A 16,755-nucleotide genomic window follows, 5' to 3' on the forward strand; every position below is an offset into this window, starting at 1 on the left:
CTTGCTTATGATAATATTGTTCTTATGCTCTTTTTAAAACAATAAAATATTTACTAATGATAAGTGATTATTGATTAATATTAAAATGTTAGTTTTACGAAAAAAATACCAATAATTTTATAAACCCTTTCAACAGCATATATTAATGATTCTGTTTCAGAATTACTATGCCAGTCCTTTTTAAAAATAATTTTAGAGGAAAATACATTTATTTTTTACATTATGTATGATGGTATTGTGACTTTCACGGTATTGTTCCTATGATCTTAAAAAAAAGAAATATTAACTGATGATAAATGATAAATACAAGAAATTATTTTTTTAAATATTAAGTATTAAATATAAATGTATTCAAAATGAAATGTATGTTATTTAAAATAAACAAAACCGAAGTGTAGAAACATAAATATTGTTAGTTATTACTAATATATAATACTTTCTTATCCCCATCAAAACCTAAAAAAACTTAATAATAAAAACAACCCTCTGAGTAAACAAATATTTACGATTCATTTTAAAACTAAAACTAAAACAAAAACCATTAATCGAAATTTTCTATTAATTATTAATTATGTTAATTATATTAATTTTTTTTTTTTTTTTTTTTTTTTTTTTTTTTTTTTTTTTTTTTTTTTAGTTAAAGGTTAAAGGACCTATTTACACATTCAACTACTAAATCTAGCTTAAAATAATATCCTATTAATTAAGTACTGTAACTGGTATGAAGATAATCTTATGTCCAAAATCATATAAATGTTAAAAATAAACTATTTTAATTATCTATCCGCTTAAAATTGTTTTAATATGTTTTAAAATGAAAGGTTAAATTATTAACTAGGTACCGATTAGTGTGATCAATGTCTATATTATATTTATTGATAAAATTGTTTATCAATACAGTACAATAAAAAGCCATTGGCTACCTGTGGTTATTATAATATTTTTTTGTTCAAAACATTCGATTAGATAATTTATTATTTTTCACATTAAGCGTAAGTAGTGTCATGCATTTATAACTCCCCCCCTCCCATCACTACCATGAAGATGGAATAAATGTCATTGAGTTGAATACTTATCCAGTTTTGGTTAAGAAAGTATCACACTATATAGTATATTTTTGAAGTATAGAGAAATTGTATCTCAAACTCATATTTAAAATAATAATTAATCCTCTGTTGATTCAATTTAAAGAACCAAAATATATATGGAATAATTCACTAAACAACACAACGCCGTAAAAAATAAAAAAATAGTAATATACTTAACATATGTTATAAAACTCTAAACAACACTCTAATAAATGTTCTATCATCATGTAAATAAAAATATGAATGTAATTATAATTTCTAAATTTATATCAGATTGCAATAGCTATCATGTACCTCCTATATTTGATCAACGTGGTCCGGACCGTTTGTTGTCACTATACAGTGAACTTGCCACCGTGTTCATCAGTCGCTGTTGTTCGTAATAATTCATGTATTCCGTGATATTGAATGAATATGGTTGAGTCCGTATTGGCATCGAGCGGGCGGCGTGGATTGGATGGTTATTGAAGTGGTTAGCGCTATAGTATGGATAAATAGTACAAATCCGTCCTCTTTGACCAAACGGACGATAACGAAAATTGGTAACAGTGGAATTGTTGACACCATCTAACAGGAAATGCACTGACGGAGGCTGCGCCAATCTCGGCGTCGACATATTGTGTGTTACACGACGTGTTACACCTAAGGGCCCTAAGGACATTTGACGTAGTTCCGCGAGTAGCAGCTGCTGTGGTGTATGTTGCGGCTGTCGTTGTCCATTGTATGGTCGCCAATATTGTTGACCATTAAACGGATGGTTATTGATATTTGTGCCATGCCTGGGCGTCTCAGATGGTAACGGCAATAAGTCTCCAGTGATCGGTAACAAAATATCACGATTCACCTGCAATGTTTGATAGTTCGGCGGATAGCTGAGACGCGGTAGTTCGTTGAATGTCTCCTCATCAATATCAAAAATATTTTCAATGTGCTCATTTGAACACTGGTTATTACCCAAATTCTGGTTGAAATCGTTATTATCGTCATTCATTTTGAAATTCAACCGACAATTCTCAGTAAATGACCTAAAGTATTTAGTATAACAAAAAATACACAAATACGTTTAGTGGGCGTTAAAAATACTAAGTTTGTTAAAATGTCTAGGTAATTTGATTACATTTTATGTTTTTAATAGGTTTGTTTTTTTTATCAACTCGAATGTTTCTCCTTTCATTTGACAATGTAATGAAATGTAATAGAAAAAATATGTGAGCACCGTAGATACATACTAAAATTCGAAAACAACGGCTATATAAAATATATTACATACATTTAACATTATAAATAAACAATTTGCAATACATTTTATTATTTTAATCAATACAGACATACAATAATAAACATTTAGGTATTGTTTTCTAATTAAAAAAAATAATTTCCACGATGGTAATAATTTATTTCGGTTATGAATTTATAATTTTAATTAATCTTTAAAATATTATATTCTCGAAAATCATAAATATAAAATACTGAAAAAATATTGCCAATATATAAGATACAATTAAAATCAAACGAAATATATATTAAAAAATATACATACGATGTACGTAACCAAGGAAAACACTTGATGAGAAAATTTAAATAAAATATACAATTGTCGCACTCGGTTGCGTAGAATTATTGCAATTGAAAACAATTCAATGCAGTCGCGTTAATGAAAAAAATAAGAAATAAGTCCAAAGCCTTTATCCAGCTTAATAATATAGCATAAGGCATAAATAATATTATATACTCACGTTATAGTCACGATCGCATCATGAAATTGCCGACATATGCAGGATGGCTTGGTGTACGCGCGGAGAGAGGCAACGTGATGGTTCGGTCGACGGTAGAAAATTGATCGCAGTTCGAGCGTCGCTGACTGGTATCGCGTTCAGATGGCTCGAACGGTTACTCCCACTCTGAACCGTAATTCCCAATAAACAAGTCACTCGACGGGCGGATGGCTTGACAGCGGTGAACCAGTACCGCTATCTGTACGCCGAGTTACCCGGCTGGAGAGAATCGGTTGTTCGTACTAACGTGTTCGGTGCAGTGTGCAGTGGCGGCATTTGGACGGCGCGAAGTTTAAATAGATTAGCATGTTTAAAATCTACGATTATTATTGTGTTTGAACACTATAACATATTACACTCATTGACTTCGATTCTAGCCGTGATTAGTGGCCTTCATAAAAATAAATAAATACGTGTTAAAAAGAAAAAAATTAAATGACGCCACCGATTCAAAGATATAACATAATATGCGCGGTTATCGTTTACCAACCACAGGTAAATCCGACGAAGAGAACATAAATATTGTAAAACTCACGTACACGACGAACAACGAAAGCCGTCGACGGGCTCGCGCGCGTTTTCTATGCATTCACCAATAATATTATGTCCATTATCTTGTAAAAATAAATTGTTGGTACCTACAAGAGTGCTGCAGTTGTCAGTGACGGCTTGTTATAAGAATACTAGGAGCGACTGCTCCTGCTCCGAAAATTGGGAAACAAAATGATTTAAGTTTAACAGGTTTATTATAATTCATAACAACAGATTGATCATTCAAGTAAAAAACAAATGTATCATCTATATCATAAATTGTAAAAGTTTATGAAAAATTTAACTAAAGAATAGAACCTGTAAAAATATTACATTGGTCCTAGAAAATGTAGTTGGTGGGTGGGTTGGATGGGTTGTTTAGAAACTTGCTCTATGAGTTATAAAGACTCAAGCCGCCACTGGCAGTTGTTCTTGTCGACTAATTTGTGATACGTAAGTACGTCCATAATGTAAAAAGCGCGTACGAAACGCGCGTCGAAAAAACTCGACCATAACGTCGAGTTTTCGGCGCCGTATGCGCGACTGCAGCATATTATACATAATATTACGCTACAATCGTATAATATTTTTGGATACATTCAGGGTTGCTGTATTTTCTATACGTCTTTACGTTTTAAATTCACATACCTGAGCAATACGCTATGTGTTTGAAAATATTTCCGTGTTTATAGGTAACCTGATCAGTGATCACATGACAGTATAGTTATATTGTTAATATTATACCACGAACACGACCGCTATAATTTGAATAAAGTTTGTAGATGTGCGGCACTCTGAAATATTACTTTTATCGTCGAAAATCGGTGTACGAAACGAGCGACTTAAACGCGTACAGATGCGGCCCCACTGAGGGCAATTCGCATTTTTACAGTAAAGTATATAACGATTCGGCGATTTAATTATTTTAACAAAAATATAAAAATTCATATTATGGTTTGACCCCATTGAGCGCGTGTCTCATCTGCATATCAAGCTGCATGCGTGATAATCGCTAAAAGAACAAAATAGCTTGATATTCAGCGATTAATCGTTGACAAAATGTCATTCACATCGGTTCTGTCTGAAAAAATGCAGCCAACGTATTTACAAGATTCATTTGGGACCCTATACACTCGAGTCGTAAAAACAGGACAAAGATCCAAAGATGTTATTTTAATATCAACAAAAGATTTAAATATTAACGGAAAACCAACTAATTAATGTTACGAATTTAAGTTCATTAATTAAGTTATAATAAATAATATTTTTGATACTTATGATATAAAAACATTTACTATTTCGAGAAACATTAAAAGAAAAAGAAATATTCATTCAAAAATATAGAATTTAACTTTTTTTTATTTATTATTCATATCTTAACTAGGAAAATAATAAATAATAATATACTGGAAATGCTTATTTTATAATTAAATACATTAATAAAATTCTTAGATCTATCATCTATTTATTATATAACTAAGAAATGTTCAAGTATTATAAACTGTTTAAAATGTAGTCATAATTTTGTTACAACGACTACGACTGCAACATTATATTAAAATTAATAATTGATGGCTATTTTTTTAACACGGTATCGTATCAAATCTACTAACGTAAAGTGTGTCTGAAAATAGATTTTATTAACTTTAACAAACTATAATGTTTTTAAATATAATACGAACCTAGAGTCCTAGAATATTAAAATTATTATTGTCATCAATTCGCCTGTTAAAAATATTTTCACGTTCTTTTTTTACAGCAGTAGGTATACACTAAATTTAATTTGTAAATATTTTATTCATGTCTATGTATTATGATGCATATATTTAAATATTTTTATCATCATATCGACTGCACAAGTCACAAAAAATACAACAGTAGAACAATACCATACAATTAAATTATTAAAACTAACTCATTCGACTTCTTAAATTTTTAATTTATAATAGGTACCTAAGACAATTTACCAGGATTATTACATAGTATAATATTATATTTGTACCTATATTATATTATAATTATTATTAAAATAATAAAAACAAATAAGATAAAATAAAACACAAATAGGTACTTTTTCTCTGAAATTATTTCAGTTTTAGGTTTTAGTTTTTCAATGTATTTATTTTGAATTTGAACTTTTATATTGTGAAGTTCAATTACAAAGGAACAGATCTAGCCTTACTACTAAAAATATATTCAGTGAATAGTTCTCTTGAATATTTAACTATTCTCTCAAACACCAGTTAATTCAACATATCACTATAAGAAACATGGGAGACAATCAAATCACCAAATCAGTCAATCAATGTATTTGAATCTCTACCAAATAGCCAGGCAGAAGTATTCTAGTAACGTCAGGGCCTCAAAAATATTATCTTTAAAAAGCGAATCAACCATTTCAAAAATTCGTAATCATTTAAATGATAAGAAAATTTCAAAATTAATTTTTATGAACTCTTTAAATGCAGTAAACTAGTATAATAAACTGATAGCTTAATTAATTTTTTATTTGAATTTTATTTTAAATTTTTATTTGTTATAAATTATTTATTAGTTTTAATTAATTTTTAATTTAAAATATTAATTATTATTTCATTCTAAAGACCAGACCAGGTAATCATTTCAAATATTTAATACATTTTTTTTTATATGTATAAATACTTTTTACAGCAACATTTTATTTATAGAATTAGGTTTCTTTTTTAAAAATAATATAGTATGGACTAAGTAGTCATTTTATATTTTTAATATCATTTCGTTATTTTAAATAGTTCTTGTTATTTAATTCTAAAGATTAGACTTGGTAGTTATTTCAAAGATTTAATACGATTTTTTTTTGTATACATTATGTATAACACATATTACATAGTACATATATAAGCTAGTTATAATATATTAATACTTTTTATAATAAAAAGTTTTATTTGTACAATTAGGTACCTATATTTACTATTTTTTTACTTGTGTAGTTGTGTGTGTACAAACAATTAAGTAATAAAGTCTACATATAATTAATATTTGTAATACTTACTTAATTGTATTGATAAATAAAATAGTTTGTTCCAGAATCCAGGTTACACAAGATTTCATTTCATTTCAAACTGATGACACCAATTTACTTAGATAATACATAGCTCTTTAATGCAATGATAAATATTATAACCTGCCAATAATTATTAGTGCTGAGAATGAATATAATTTTTATTCTACTTAGGCATGATGACGTTAGTTGTTACTTTGAATCAATTGCAACTAATAAATTGTATCATGTATGATATCATTTAAACATCTTTAAATATTTTAAATAGAATCACTAGAAGTAGATACTTTACTTTATATCAGTTGCTAACGCTAAGGTTGTTTTTATGAAAAATTAGTATAATTTTCATGAGCCTTAAACAATTGAAAATGTATAATTTTTCATCTTATCATCCTCAATAGAAAATTGAAGATTGTTTTAAGAATTAATTACTTCATTATATTAGACACAACATACCAGAATTAAATCTTGTAAAAAAAATTTAAAGAAATATAAAATTATAAATAAATTCATAGGTAGTTTTTTTTTCATACACATTTTAACTTATAATGTAATATATTTAAGTTATTGTTGTTCTAGTGACATTTTTGCTTATAATAAGAAAATGAATCTCATAATAATTTTTTTCAAAATCGCCTAGAATAACTGTAAGTACCTACTTAATGTTTGTAAGACATTTGTCATAAGTAATTGATATTAGGTATTAATCTTAGTTATAATTTTATATATCTTGTTGTATGATAAATATACTTTTAGTATTACTTGAAATCAATACTAATAATACTATATTTAGTCAGCATAGACCATATTCATTAAGTATAAGTAATTATTTATTTAAATTTGAAATAAATATTTATATTTTCTGTAATTTAAAAAAAATTAATTATTTCATTTTTTTATGTTTCTTTTATTATCTATTAGTTTGGTTTTGCAATAGTATAATTAAATAATATGACACATTAACTACTTACCTAACTATTTTGAATTACTTTAAAGATGAACAAACTACCATTTTATTTATGCATAATCTTTTATTTTGCTGGGAAAATAAACATTATTATTATAAAATGAGTGGGTATAACCAGGGGCCGGATTTAGGAGAGGGCCCAGGGGGCCCCGGGCCCCGGGCCCCCACAAAATAAGGGCCTCTTCTCAGTGGAATTATTTTAAATATAAAACGGGATAATATAATATTTTAAAAATAGATAAAACCACAACTTCAATAAAAATGTTAATCGTTGATAAAGTCATAAATATATAAATAAATCTTATTATTAATATACTTGTATATTATAAATTCATAAAAATAAGTTGCGAGTTTACAAATATAAATTTAAAATCGATTATTATGGACATGTATAGCATAGGATAATCCCGATTAAATAATATTCGTAATTTGGTATGGTTTTAAATATTGATAAAAAAAAAACAAGTTATAAATATACACATACAACTTGTGTATCAAACAGCAACAACCAAGTTATCACCAAAAGAAAAATTTAGAATAGGAAAGCTTTATTTCAGTAGTTGATCAATTGATAGTATCATTAACCGAAAGAATAGGTGCTTATGAAACAATTTGTCAACGTTTTGGTTTTTTAAATAAAATTGAAAAATTAGAAACTTCTGAGCTACAATCTGCTGCAAATTATCTTGTTAGCATTTATTCTAATGATTTAGAATCTTCACTCGGTAACGAACTTATACAGTTCGGTTCATTTGTAAAAATATATATAGAAACACGTAAAGATAATGAGCAATGGGAAATGTTTTTATACAGAATTATTGAGGAAAATAATTTACAATGTACATTTCCTAATATAGAAGTAGTACTGCGTATATATTTGGTTTTGATGGTGTCCAACTGTAGTGGAGAACGATCATTTTCAAAAATGAAGTTATTAAAAAACCGACTACGAACTTCGATGACACAAAGACGACTATCAGAACTTGCATTGTTAAGTATTGAAAGTGACATACTTAGATCATTAGATTTTTCTCAAGTAGTTGAAAAATTTGCGGCAACAAAATCTCGCAAAGTGATCATATGAATATATTATTATAACAATTATTATTTAAGTTCTGTACATATATTATGATGATTGATAGTACATATTATAATCTAATAAATGCAATTTGCTTATTTATTATCTTTATTGTTTCATTACAACAAATCATTGTTTTTTCCTAACCAAAATTCTAGTTATTTGAAATTTTGGTTATTAAATATATTATTATGTAATCGAAAAAAATATCTACTTCTAAGGATGGGTCCAGGGCCCCCACATTCCTAAATCCGGCCCTGGGTATAACCTAACTTATCTAATAACTTATAAGTTATATGGCATATTTTTAAAATTTAGCTGTGAATAGTATAACATATATTATACATATTGTATGATATATAACTATGAAACTGTATGAGCAAGGTCTGAGTTACTAACTAAACAAATAATAAAGTCTGACCTGAAAAACTGAAAATAATAGAGGTAAAGTAAATAATAATGAATTAAAGTTAAGACATATGCTTTTAATAGGTATACATAAAAACTACATTTAACATTATACTTAAAAATAATTTATTTAAACTAATTGCTTAATCTGGAAGATTACATAATATTTCAATTTTTTTTTTTTTTTACAAATTGTTAACTCAGTATGAAATATGTCTATATTTATTTATTTATTTTTAATTATCGCCCGTTAGGGCAATTTTACAAAGATAAATTTACAAAAGAAACATACATAATATAATTATCATTACAATACAGATAACATAAAATAGTTTAGAAAATAATACACAGAGCATAGTATAATTTGGATTGGTGTTAGTGCTTTGGTGTAAACAGAACTATGTCATAACATATAACATATACTACAATAATGCTTCACTGTACAAATTTGTAACAGAATACTGAACTACCAATTCATTTCTATTAATAAATAAAATAATTATAAAAGTAATAAATAATAATTAAACTTAAAATTAATATAAGCATAACTAGTGTTTAGTTTATTAATATAAACAATTATATTAATATAATTAATATATATTAATTTGACAACTTAATCTAATTTTAATATTATTATAATATAAATGTAATTATATTATTTTATCTTCTTTTTTTTTTTTTTAAGAAATTCTTTATAGTGACTGAAATCAATGTAAAATATTATTATACGTGTATATTATAATATATATAATATATATATATATATATATATGTGTGATATCAACATATAATTAACTTTAGGTTAAATTCAAACAATCTGGGTAGGAAAAAAATGTTTAATGACAAAAAAAATCATGATTATAATATAAGACTATTAGTATAAAATATGTTATACTTGTACAAAATACAACGATAAAAAAAACTACTAGATAAAATATGAAAATAACGAATCATGAAATAATCTTTTTGGACTCGTAGGTAGTCTCTAAGCAGTGGTAATTAATTTTTTTTAAATAATTAAGAGGCTAAAGCTAAATTCTAGCAGATGGTAATCAAACTTCTAGAAATCGTTTTACTCATATATTTTTCCAATAATCTAGCACCCCCAACATTAAAATATTATATTATTTTTTCATGAGATAAATTAAAATGACTTCAGGAAAATTAATTACAATTGTCTTTAGGCGGTGACTGAAATAGTGAATAGTTCTACAATCTATAAAATGTAGAAAATATTTTTAAATATCTAATAAATTATGACACTATAGTACTTATATAATAACTAATCACTATATATAACTTATCTAATATATTATTTATAAATCTGACTTTTAAATCTAAATTACGGTAATGTCATAATAACTAAGGGCCAATCAATCGCAAACAACAAAGTGTGTAATTTTCAGGAAAACCGCGCTTTGGCTAAGCAGTTGTATTGTTATGTTATAATTTATTTGTTTTTTTACTAAACTGTGTAAAGTGTATTTATAGATAAGTCTTTATATAAACGTTTAATTTGGTACCATGAACATAAAACTAAAATAGATTTGTATGTGTTAGACAAAATAACTCTTATTAATAATATTATAAAATTATTTATACATGTACACAATACAACAATAATTAAACTAGAGATAAATATGTAAGAGTAATGTATTATGAAATTTCAAATTTACTTTTGAAATTGCTTATTACAATGTAGCACCGTGTTCCATTAAATATATATGTTATATGGTTTATAATATTTTACATAAATGTAAATACATAGAAATAATACTGTATAGTACTTTTTTTAACAGTAAATGTGTACAATTTATTTTAATTTTTATGTTACATATATATTTGATATTTCGAGAAATAATTATACTGTTCCTACTTACGAAAAAAAATAATTACCTAAATTTATATCGATACAATTTATTGTCAATACAACACAATAAAAGAGTTAAACTACCAAGTTATTAAGAAGTTTTTTTTTTAATTTTTGACTAAAAATATTTAATTAGTTATAAAAAAAAAGTAAGCAATGAATATTGTTCAATATAATAGTGTCTAGATATTATAAACAATATTATTTGCATTTATGACTCCCTTCTCAATACCATTAACAAAAGATTGAAAATTATTCACGAAGGCCAGATTCTTATTGAAAATCATAGTACTAGTTTATTAAGTATATTTGAGAAAAAATGATCGTTAAGTAAAATAAAAATAATTACCTACAATTTAGGTATGATTAGCTATTGTTATTTGTTATACATAAACGGAAATTAATGACAAACATGACAATTGTGAAATTAATTTGTGTTTATTAAAATGGTTTCAGTTTGTCAATAAATGTCATTACCTGCGGTTCAATATAAAAATCAAAAAATAAAGTGATATTAATACTTTATACATACTACATAGTACAAATAAAACAAATTATTGAACAATAAAATAAAAATAGGTATTTAGAAAGCAACTATTCAATGATGGATGTTGACTTCGTGCATAATTTAATCGAAAACGATACGTCATTCCAGTTTCTACCGTTCAATAACTAATTATACTTATTAAATAGGCAAAATCAAAAATATATCGTTAAAAAAGCTAAAAAAAAAAATTGCCTTTAAAAAAAATTCATCACCTATTAAATTATATCAATATTCATATCATTTTTTTAAATTCTTCAACTTCCAAAATTTACAAAATAAAAAAAATTCAAAATTAATTACAGTCAATGAAGAAAACTAACGATTTCTATTAATCGGATTATATGATTATTGGTAAAATTTGTTCTATAAATTATGATTAAGTTTGATTATCTCAATTAGGTATTAGACATCGTTCATTATTAGAATATTATAGATTTAAAAAAGTTAAAAAAAAAAATTATTATTCGTAATAATAATGTTATAATATTTTTATTTTTAAGATCTAATTCACTTTTATTAGTTTTTTCAATGTTTAGGAATAAGTCGCCGACGTGATAAAAATAATATTTTACCTAAAAAGACCATGAGTAACCTATAATGTTATATTACGGGTTATACGTAGCACAACAACAGCTAAAGATAGTAGATACTTAAATATATATACTATAGCCATGTAGGTATCTCACTTATACAATACAAGTTCCGTGGCTTGGAAAGTTGTCGTTATCGTTATCGTCGTTATTGTCGTCATTGAAAATGTCATCTAGTTCCACTTCTAAGTTTCTAACTCTTCTTCTTCGTCGTCGTCTTCGCTTTCGTGTGCCTGTATCATTTCCACCAGGCCAATGGTATTGTGCGAAATCTCCAAACGAACTGGCATCATTTTGCATTCGCATTTTCGTCTTCGGAGTTGAGGACTAGATCTGAAATGGCTCGTCATATGCCAGTTCGGTGGCTGACATGTGGCATTTGCCGGTGGCCGAAGTTTCCAATTATACGAATGATTATTATAATCAATCGGCGATGGGATGGACGGTGACTTCGAAGTTCCCAGTCCGCGCTTGGAACACAATTGGATACGTTCCTGTTTTCGGGTACGGAGTTTTAAAATTGCTTGTGGCGGCTGTTGTATTGAAAAGTTTTTTCGAACCCTTTTTTGCCGCTCTGAGAACGTGGGCAGCCTAATTGAAACAGGACCATTGAACTTCGTACGGTGAATTCTAAACCAAAAGTTGTGGTAATAATCCGGTGGAACTCCGAGTGGCCTATAGTTAATAGGTATACTAACTGCGATTGGTGGCGGTCGTCGTTGTGGTAGTTTAGGTTGATGTGGTTGTGTTGGCGGTGGTGGTGGTAGTGGTATTGGAGATAATCGGGATAGTGGTTGTAGAAATGGAGGCAGTGGTAATGATCGTTGTTGGATTGATTGTGGTAAAAGTCTTAAAGGAATTGCCGATCGTCGTAAATATATGTCAAAATCGATCCGAGGGACCAGCGGTATATGTATGGTGGCGCCAGCTGGTGCATAAAACCACATTACCAGCCGCCCATCTTCTTCTACAATAAACATCACTTCTAATATGTTATTGTTTCTTGTGGTTAATTCGTCGATTATCATATTTGTTTCAAGTATTTATCACACGTCTATAAATCCCCACTTCGTGTACCAAACCTGCGCGCCTGCACAAAATTATCGGAGTCGGCTGTTGGTTATTTCCGATAAACTCGACCTGTATTTATAAACCTGTGAGATACACAAACAGGTTTAATCATTGTTAAATATAATATAATTTTATAAAAATGTCTTATAAAATAAAATATATTTCCAATACGATTTTTATTTAAATTATTATTTCTATCATAGTGATAGATTGATTGATTAAATGTTACAAAAAGTGACAGTTTTCAAAATTTAGGTACCTATTTACGTAAAATAATATTTTTTTAAATATTACCTGTATAGCTATATGAATCAGATGTTTAGATCTTTTAATGAAAAATAGATGACATTTATTTTAGGAATTTTATGAATATTTGTATTTTTATATATTATTCATAAACACAAATAATATGTAGAGAAAATAAATGGGTCGATTCTAATAAAATAGTCTTGTTAATTACTTAATTATAATTATAAAGTATCATCAAGAAAGTTATTTTTGCTACAAAATAAATATATTATTGAAACTATATCAAAATGCGGGAAATGGTTAAATAAATAATATCTTAACCTAACCAAATTACCATTTAAAGTAGCAAATGTGTTTTAGATAGTAAATATAAATATAATTAGAATTATAAAAAATAAATACTACTTGATAGTAAACCTAACCAGATTTCAAGTAATTGTTAAAAACTTATTAATCAAATTGTCAAATTGTACAGACTGCAAAGTAACAATTATAGGTATTATTGTCAAAGAATTTAATGGGTACAATAGGTATCAGATAAGTACAGCAATACCTAGTCAATAACATTTCTTATATTTATCGAATAATATTGGATATTGCCAAACAGAACTGTTCCACAAAATTAAATGTAAAAAAGTGAGATATCTTCTATAGTGTTCTATCAAATTATTTTGCTTATCGTGTATGATGGATATGCACAATGAACACCCATAAGAAAAACGTACAGTTAAATATTGTTCTTTCTCTTGTACAATTAAAAAAAATTTCTGTACTAGCATATTAAAATAAAATGCCTACTGCCCTATGGTATATTCGTAAGAAAAAACTTTTCATCAAAATTTCGAATTGACTTTGTCGCACACCTGATGTAATACAATAACATGTTTAAACAATAAACATGTCATATTTTAATATTAGTAATAATATGTACATTTATGTGAATCAATTATTTTTTTTTATACGAATTAACTGGTTTACAATTTCTAAAATGTAATATATTATTTTGTTTTAAAAATTAAAGTTAACATAATTTTACTTTTCCCGTGTATTACAAAAAATTAAATAAAACGATAACAATAAATGATTTATCATAATATTATAATAGGATTTAAAAAAAAAATTGAACTTCAATAAAACGTTTACGTGATGGTAAGTTATCATATTCATATTTCATGCGTTATAATTATATAGGTATATCATACTTATTATATATCATTATTATATCAACAGCGACGTAATCATACTAATCAAGCACAGTAGTAACACACAGTGTGGCAGGGGTGGGGAAGTAAGGTCAATTAGTGTATCGAATATACATAAACTATAATAATAATACAATAATATAGTAAATTATGTGACGAGTCCGTGCCTGTAGTTAGAATGCAAATATATAATATGAAGTTCGTTTTCATTACGAAATTATTATCACTATCCATTTTTTATTGGTGGTTATAAATTTAATATTAAACCCTATTATAATCTAATAATAAAATGTTTTGTTTACAATTTAGAGTTATAAAACTTTGTAACACCTATATCGGGATCTTTGGTAAAATAGCATAGGTATACAAGATACTACAAAGTATAATCACTCAAAATATTATTGTGTATAAGTTCAGTGAACCCATTCTTATTACGGCTATCAGTTTTATCTGTCAATAGATAACTTTGTTTCCGAATTTCAAGATGTTTTTTTTTACCGGCCTGACAAGATTGATAGAATAATATTGATAGAACATGTACATTTATTATTTACTTAATAGTAAAAACACAAAATAATTAAAATATGGAAACTGTATAGTAAATAATATTAAGTATAGTAATAATATTTTATATAATTATCACATCGAAATATTATATAGAAGTATTGTATTTGAATATATAGGCATATTCGCGAAAGCGTGGTCTTATCGGTAATACCATTTACGCGTTCTGAATATGATGCCAAACATTTACAGTGGTATTTAAAAAAAAGTCAGATTGGTCCACATGCCTAACTCAAGTTATGTTGATGGTTCGAAAATGCTGCCCCAAAAATATTTAAATGAATCGGGTCGTATTGAAAACGTACAGTATAATGTTGAAAATACCACTTGTTTACTGGCAAAGCAACAACCGTGCGTTAAAAAAAATAAATAGAAATTATAAAATAACTGTATAAGATTACTTATATTCTGAAAATTAATTTTAGAGTTTTATTGTTAATTTTTTTGTGAAAATGTCTAGTTATTAACTGTAAAAAATGCTGTCGATCATTTGCAAGGGTGAACATGTATGTGTATCAAAAACAAAAATATATAAACAATTAATTTGGAGTATTTTTGTTTATTCTGTGGGAGATAAAAAGGTATACGTATATATAATAACAAATTAACAACTATATGAAAAATTAGATATACTTAACAATATAGTACGCACAAGTTAGAAAAATGTACCGTTAATTTTATTCAACGTAGTCGTATACAGCTTCTATTTTTTATTTACAATTTATAAACAAAGAAAACACTGATGATGAAATGATGTAAAATATTGTAATTAAACAAAAACCCGTCAAGTATAGGTAACCGCTCTACAGCTCTATAAAGTATATATGTGTTGACTATATCTCGTTTTTGAGTAGGTCACTTTAATGCATTTTGTTTATTTTTAATTCAATGATAAATTATTTTATACAATTAGAAACTATTCTGAGCGGAAATGAGCTAACATTTAGGTAAACAAATAATAATTATTATTTCAAAAATGTAACTTGTACATCATGTACATGATTATTTTTGTTTCTCCAGATTATTTTAAAAAGTACCTACTGAGAAATTATTACTTTTTACCACCCTCTCTTCCCCCTAAAGTAAAAACTAGATCCAATTTACAAACAGAAATCTTCGTAAAAATTGATGCATGGGACATTTTTTCTAATAAAAATATGTCTTCTAACAAAAAGAAATATAAAATGTAAAATCATAATGATATACATTCGTCGTTCCGCTCAGAACCTTGAAGTGTATAACTTAGTCACGTAAAAATATTCTATGATCTAACAAAATTGTAAATACAACCGCGTTGACGAAAAAAATAACAATTTTCAGACGTTGTCTAAAATTAGAAAAACATAAACTTATGGCTATATAACCAGTTTAATAATACTATAATTGTATAACGAATAATTTTACTCACGTAGTATGTGTACGGTTATGAAATTGTTGTAGTTCCGCATGCACCAACTGTTGATTCTCCTAAGGGTTGCGCACTGTTTAGGCTGACGGCACGGAAATGATCGCGGTAAAGCAAACAAGCGCCACAGCCGGTACCACGAACTGGTGGCCCCTCCCACGCTGAGCCTAACGCGACTGAACAATATATTTCGGCGCACAGCGGACCGGCGCAGATTGAACCGCTATCTGTACACAAAGACAAAGCTATAATATAGATTTTTTTTTATTTATATTAGGTGATACATTAAATGCTTTACGCAGTCAAAAGACGTGTATAACCTGTTCTGACAAACTAGCCGACCTAGCGGGTAGGTATAATGTAAAAGAAG

The 16,755-nt window shown here is 27.1% G+C and overlaps 2 protein-coding genes across 2 annotated transcripts; both read right to left on the reverse strand.

Moving 5' to 3' along the window:
* Positions 1 to 1,238: 1,238 nt before the first annotated feature.
* LOC132917622 (uncharacterized) lies at positions 1,239 to 2,904 on the reverse strand. The gene is made up of 2 exons (XM_060978452.1): positions 2,825 to 2,904; positions 1,239 to 2,113 (listed from the first exon to the last, which is right to left on the reverse strand). The coding sequence occupies exon 2, from the start codon at positions 2,077 to 2,079 to the stop codon at positions 1,396 to 1,398; it is 684 nt and encodes a 227-aa protein (XP_060834435.1). The 5' UTR covers positions 2,080 to 2,113; positions 2,825 to 2,904; the 3' UTR covers positions 1,239 to 1,395.
* A 9,151-nt stretch (positions 2,905 to 12,055) lies between these two features.
* Positions 12,056 to 16,516, reverse strand: LOC132918500 (uncharacterized). The gene is made up of 2 exons (XM_060979754.1): positions 16,389 to 16,516; positions 12,056 to 13,048 (listed from the first exon to the last, which is right to left on the reverse strand). Exon 2 carries the CDS (start codon positions 12,920 to 12,922, stop codon positions 12,080 to 12,082), a length of 843 nt encoding a protein of 280 aa, XP_060835737.1. The 5' UTR covers positions 12,923 to 13,048; positions 16,389 to 16,516; the 3' UTR covers positions 12,056 to 12,079.
* Positions 16,517 to 16,755: the final 239 nt, after the last annotated feature.

This window comes from Rhopalosiphum padi, chromosome 1 (genome assembly GCF_020882245.1).
Source record: "Rhopalosiphum padi isolate XX-2018 chromosome 1, ASM2088224v1, whole genome shotgun sequence".
Classification (NCBI taxonomy): Eukaryota; Metazoa; Arthropoda; class Insecta; order Hemiptera; family Aphididae; genus Rhopalosiphum; species Rhopalosiphum padi.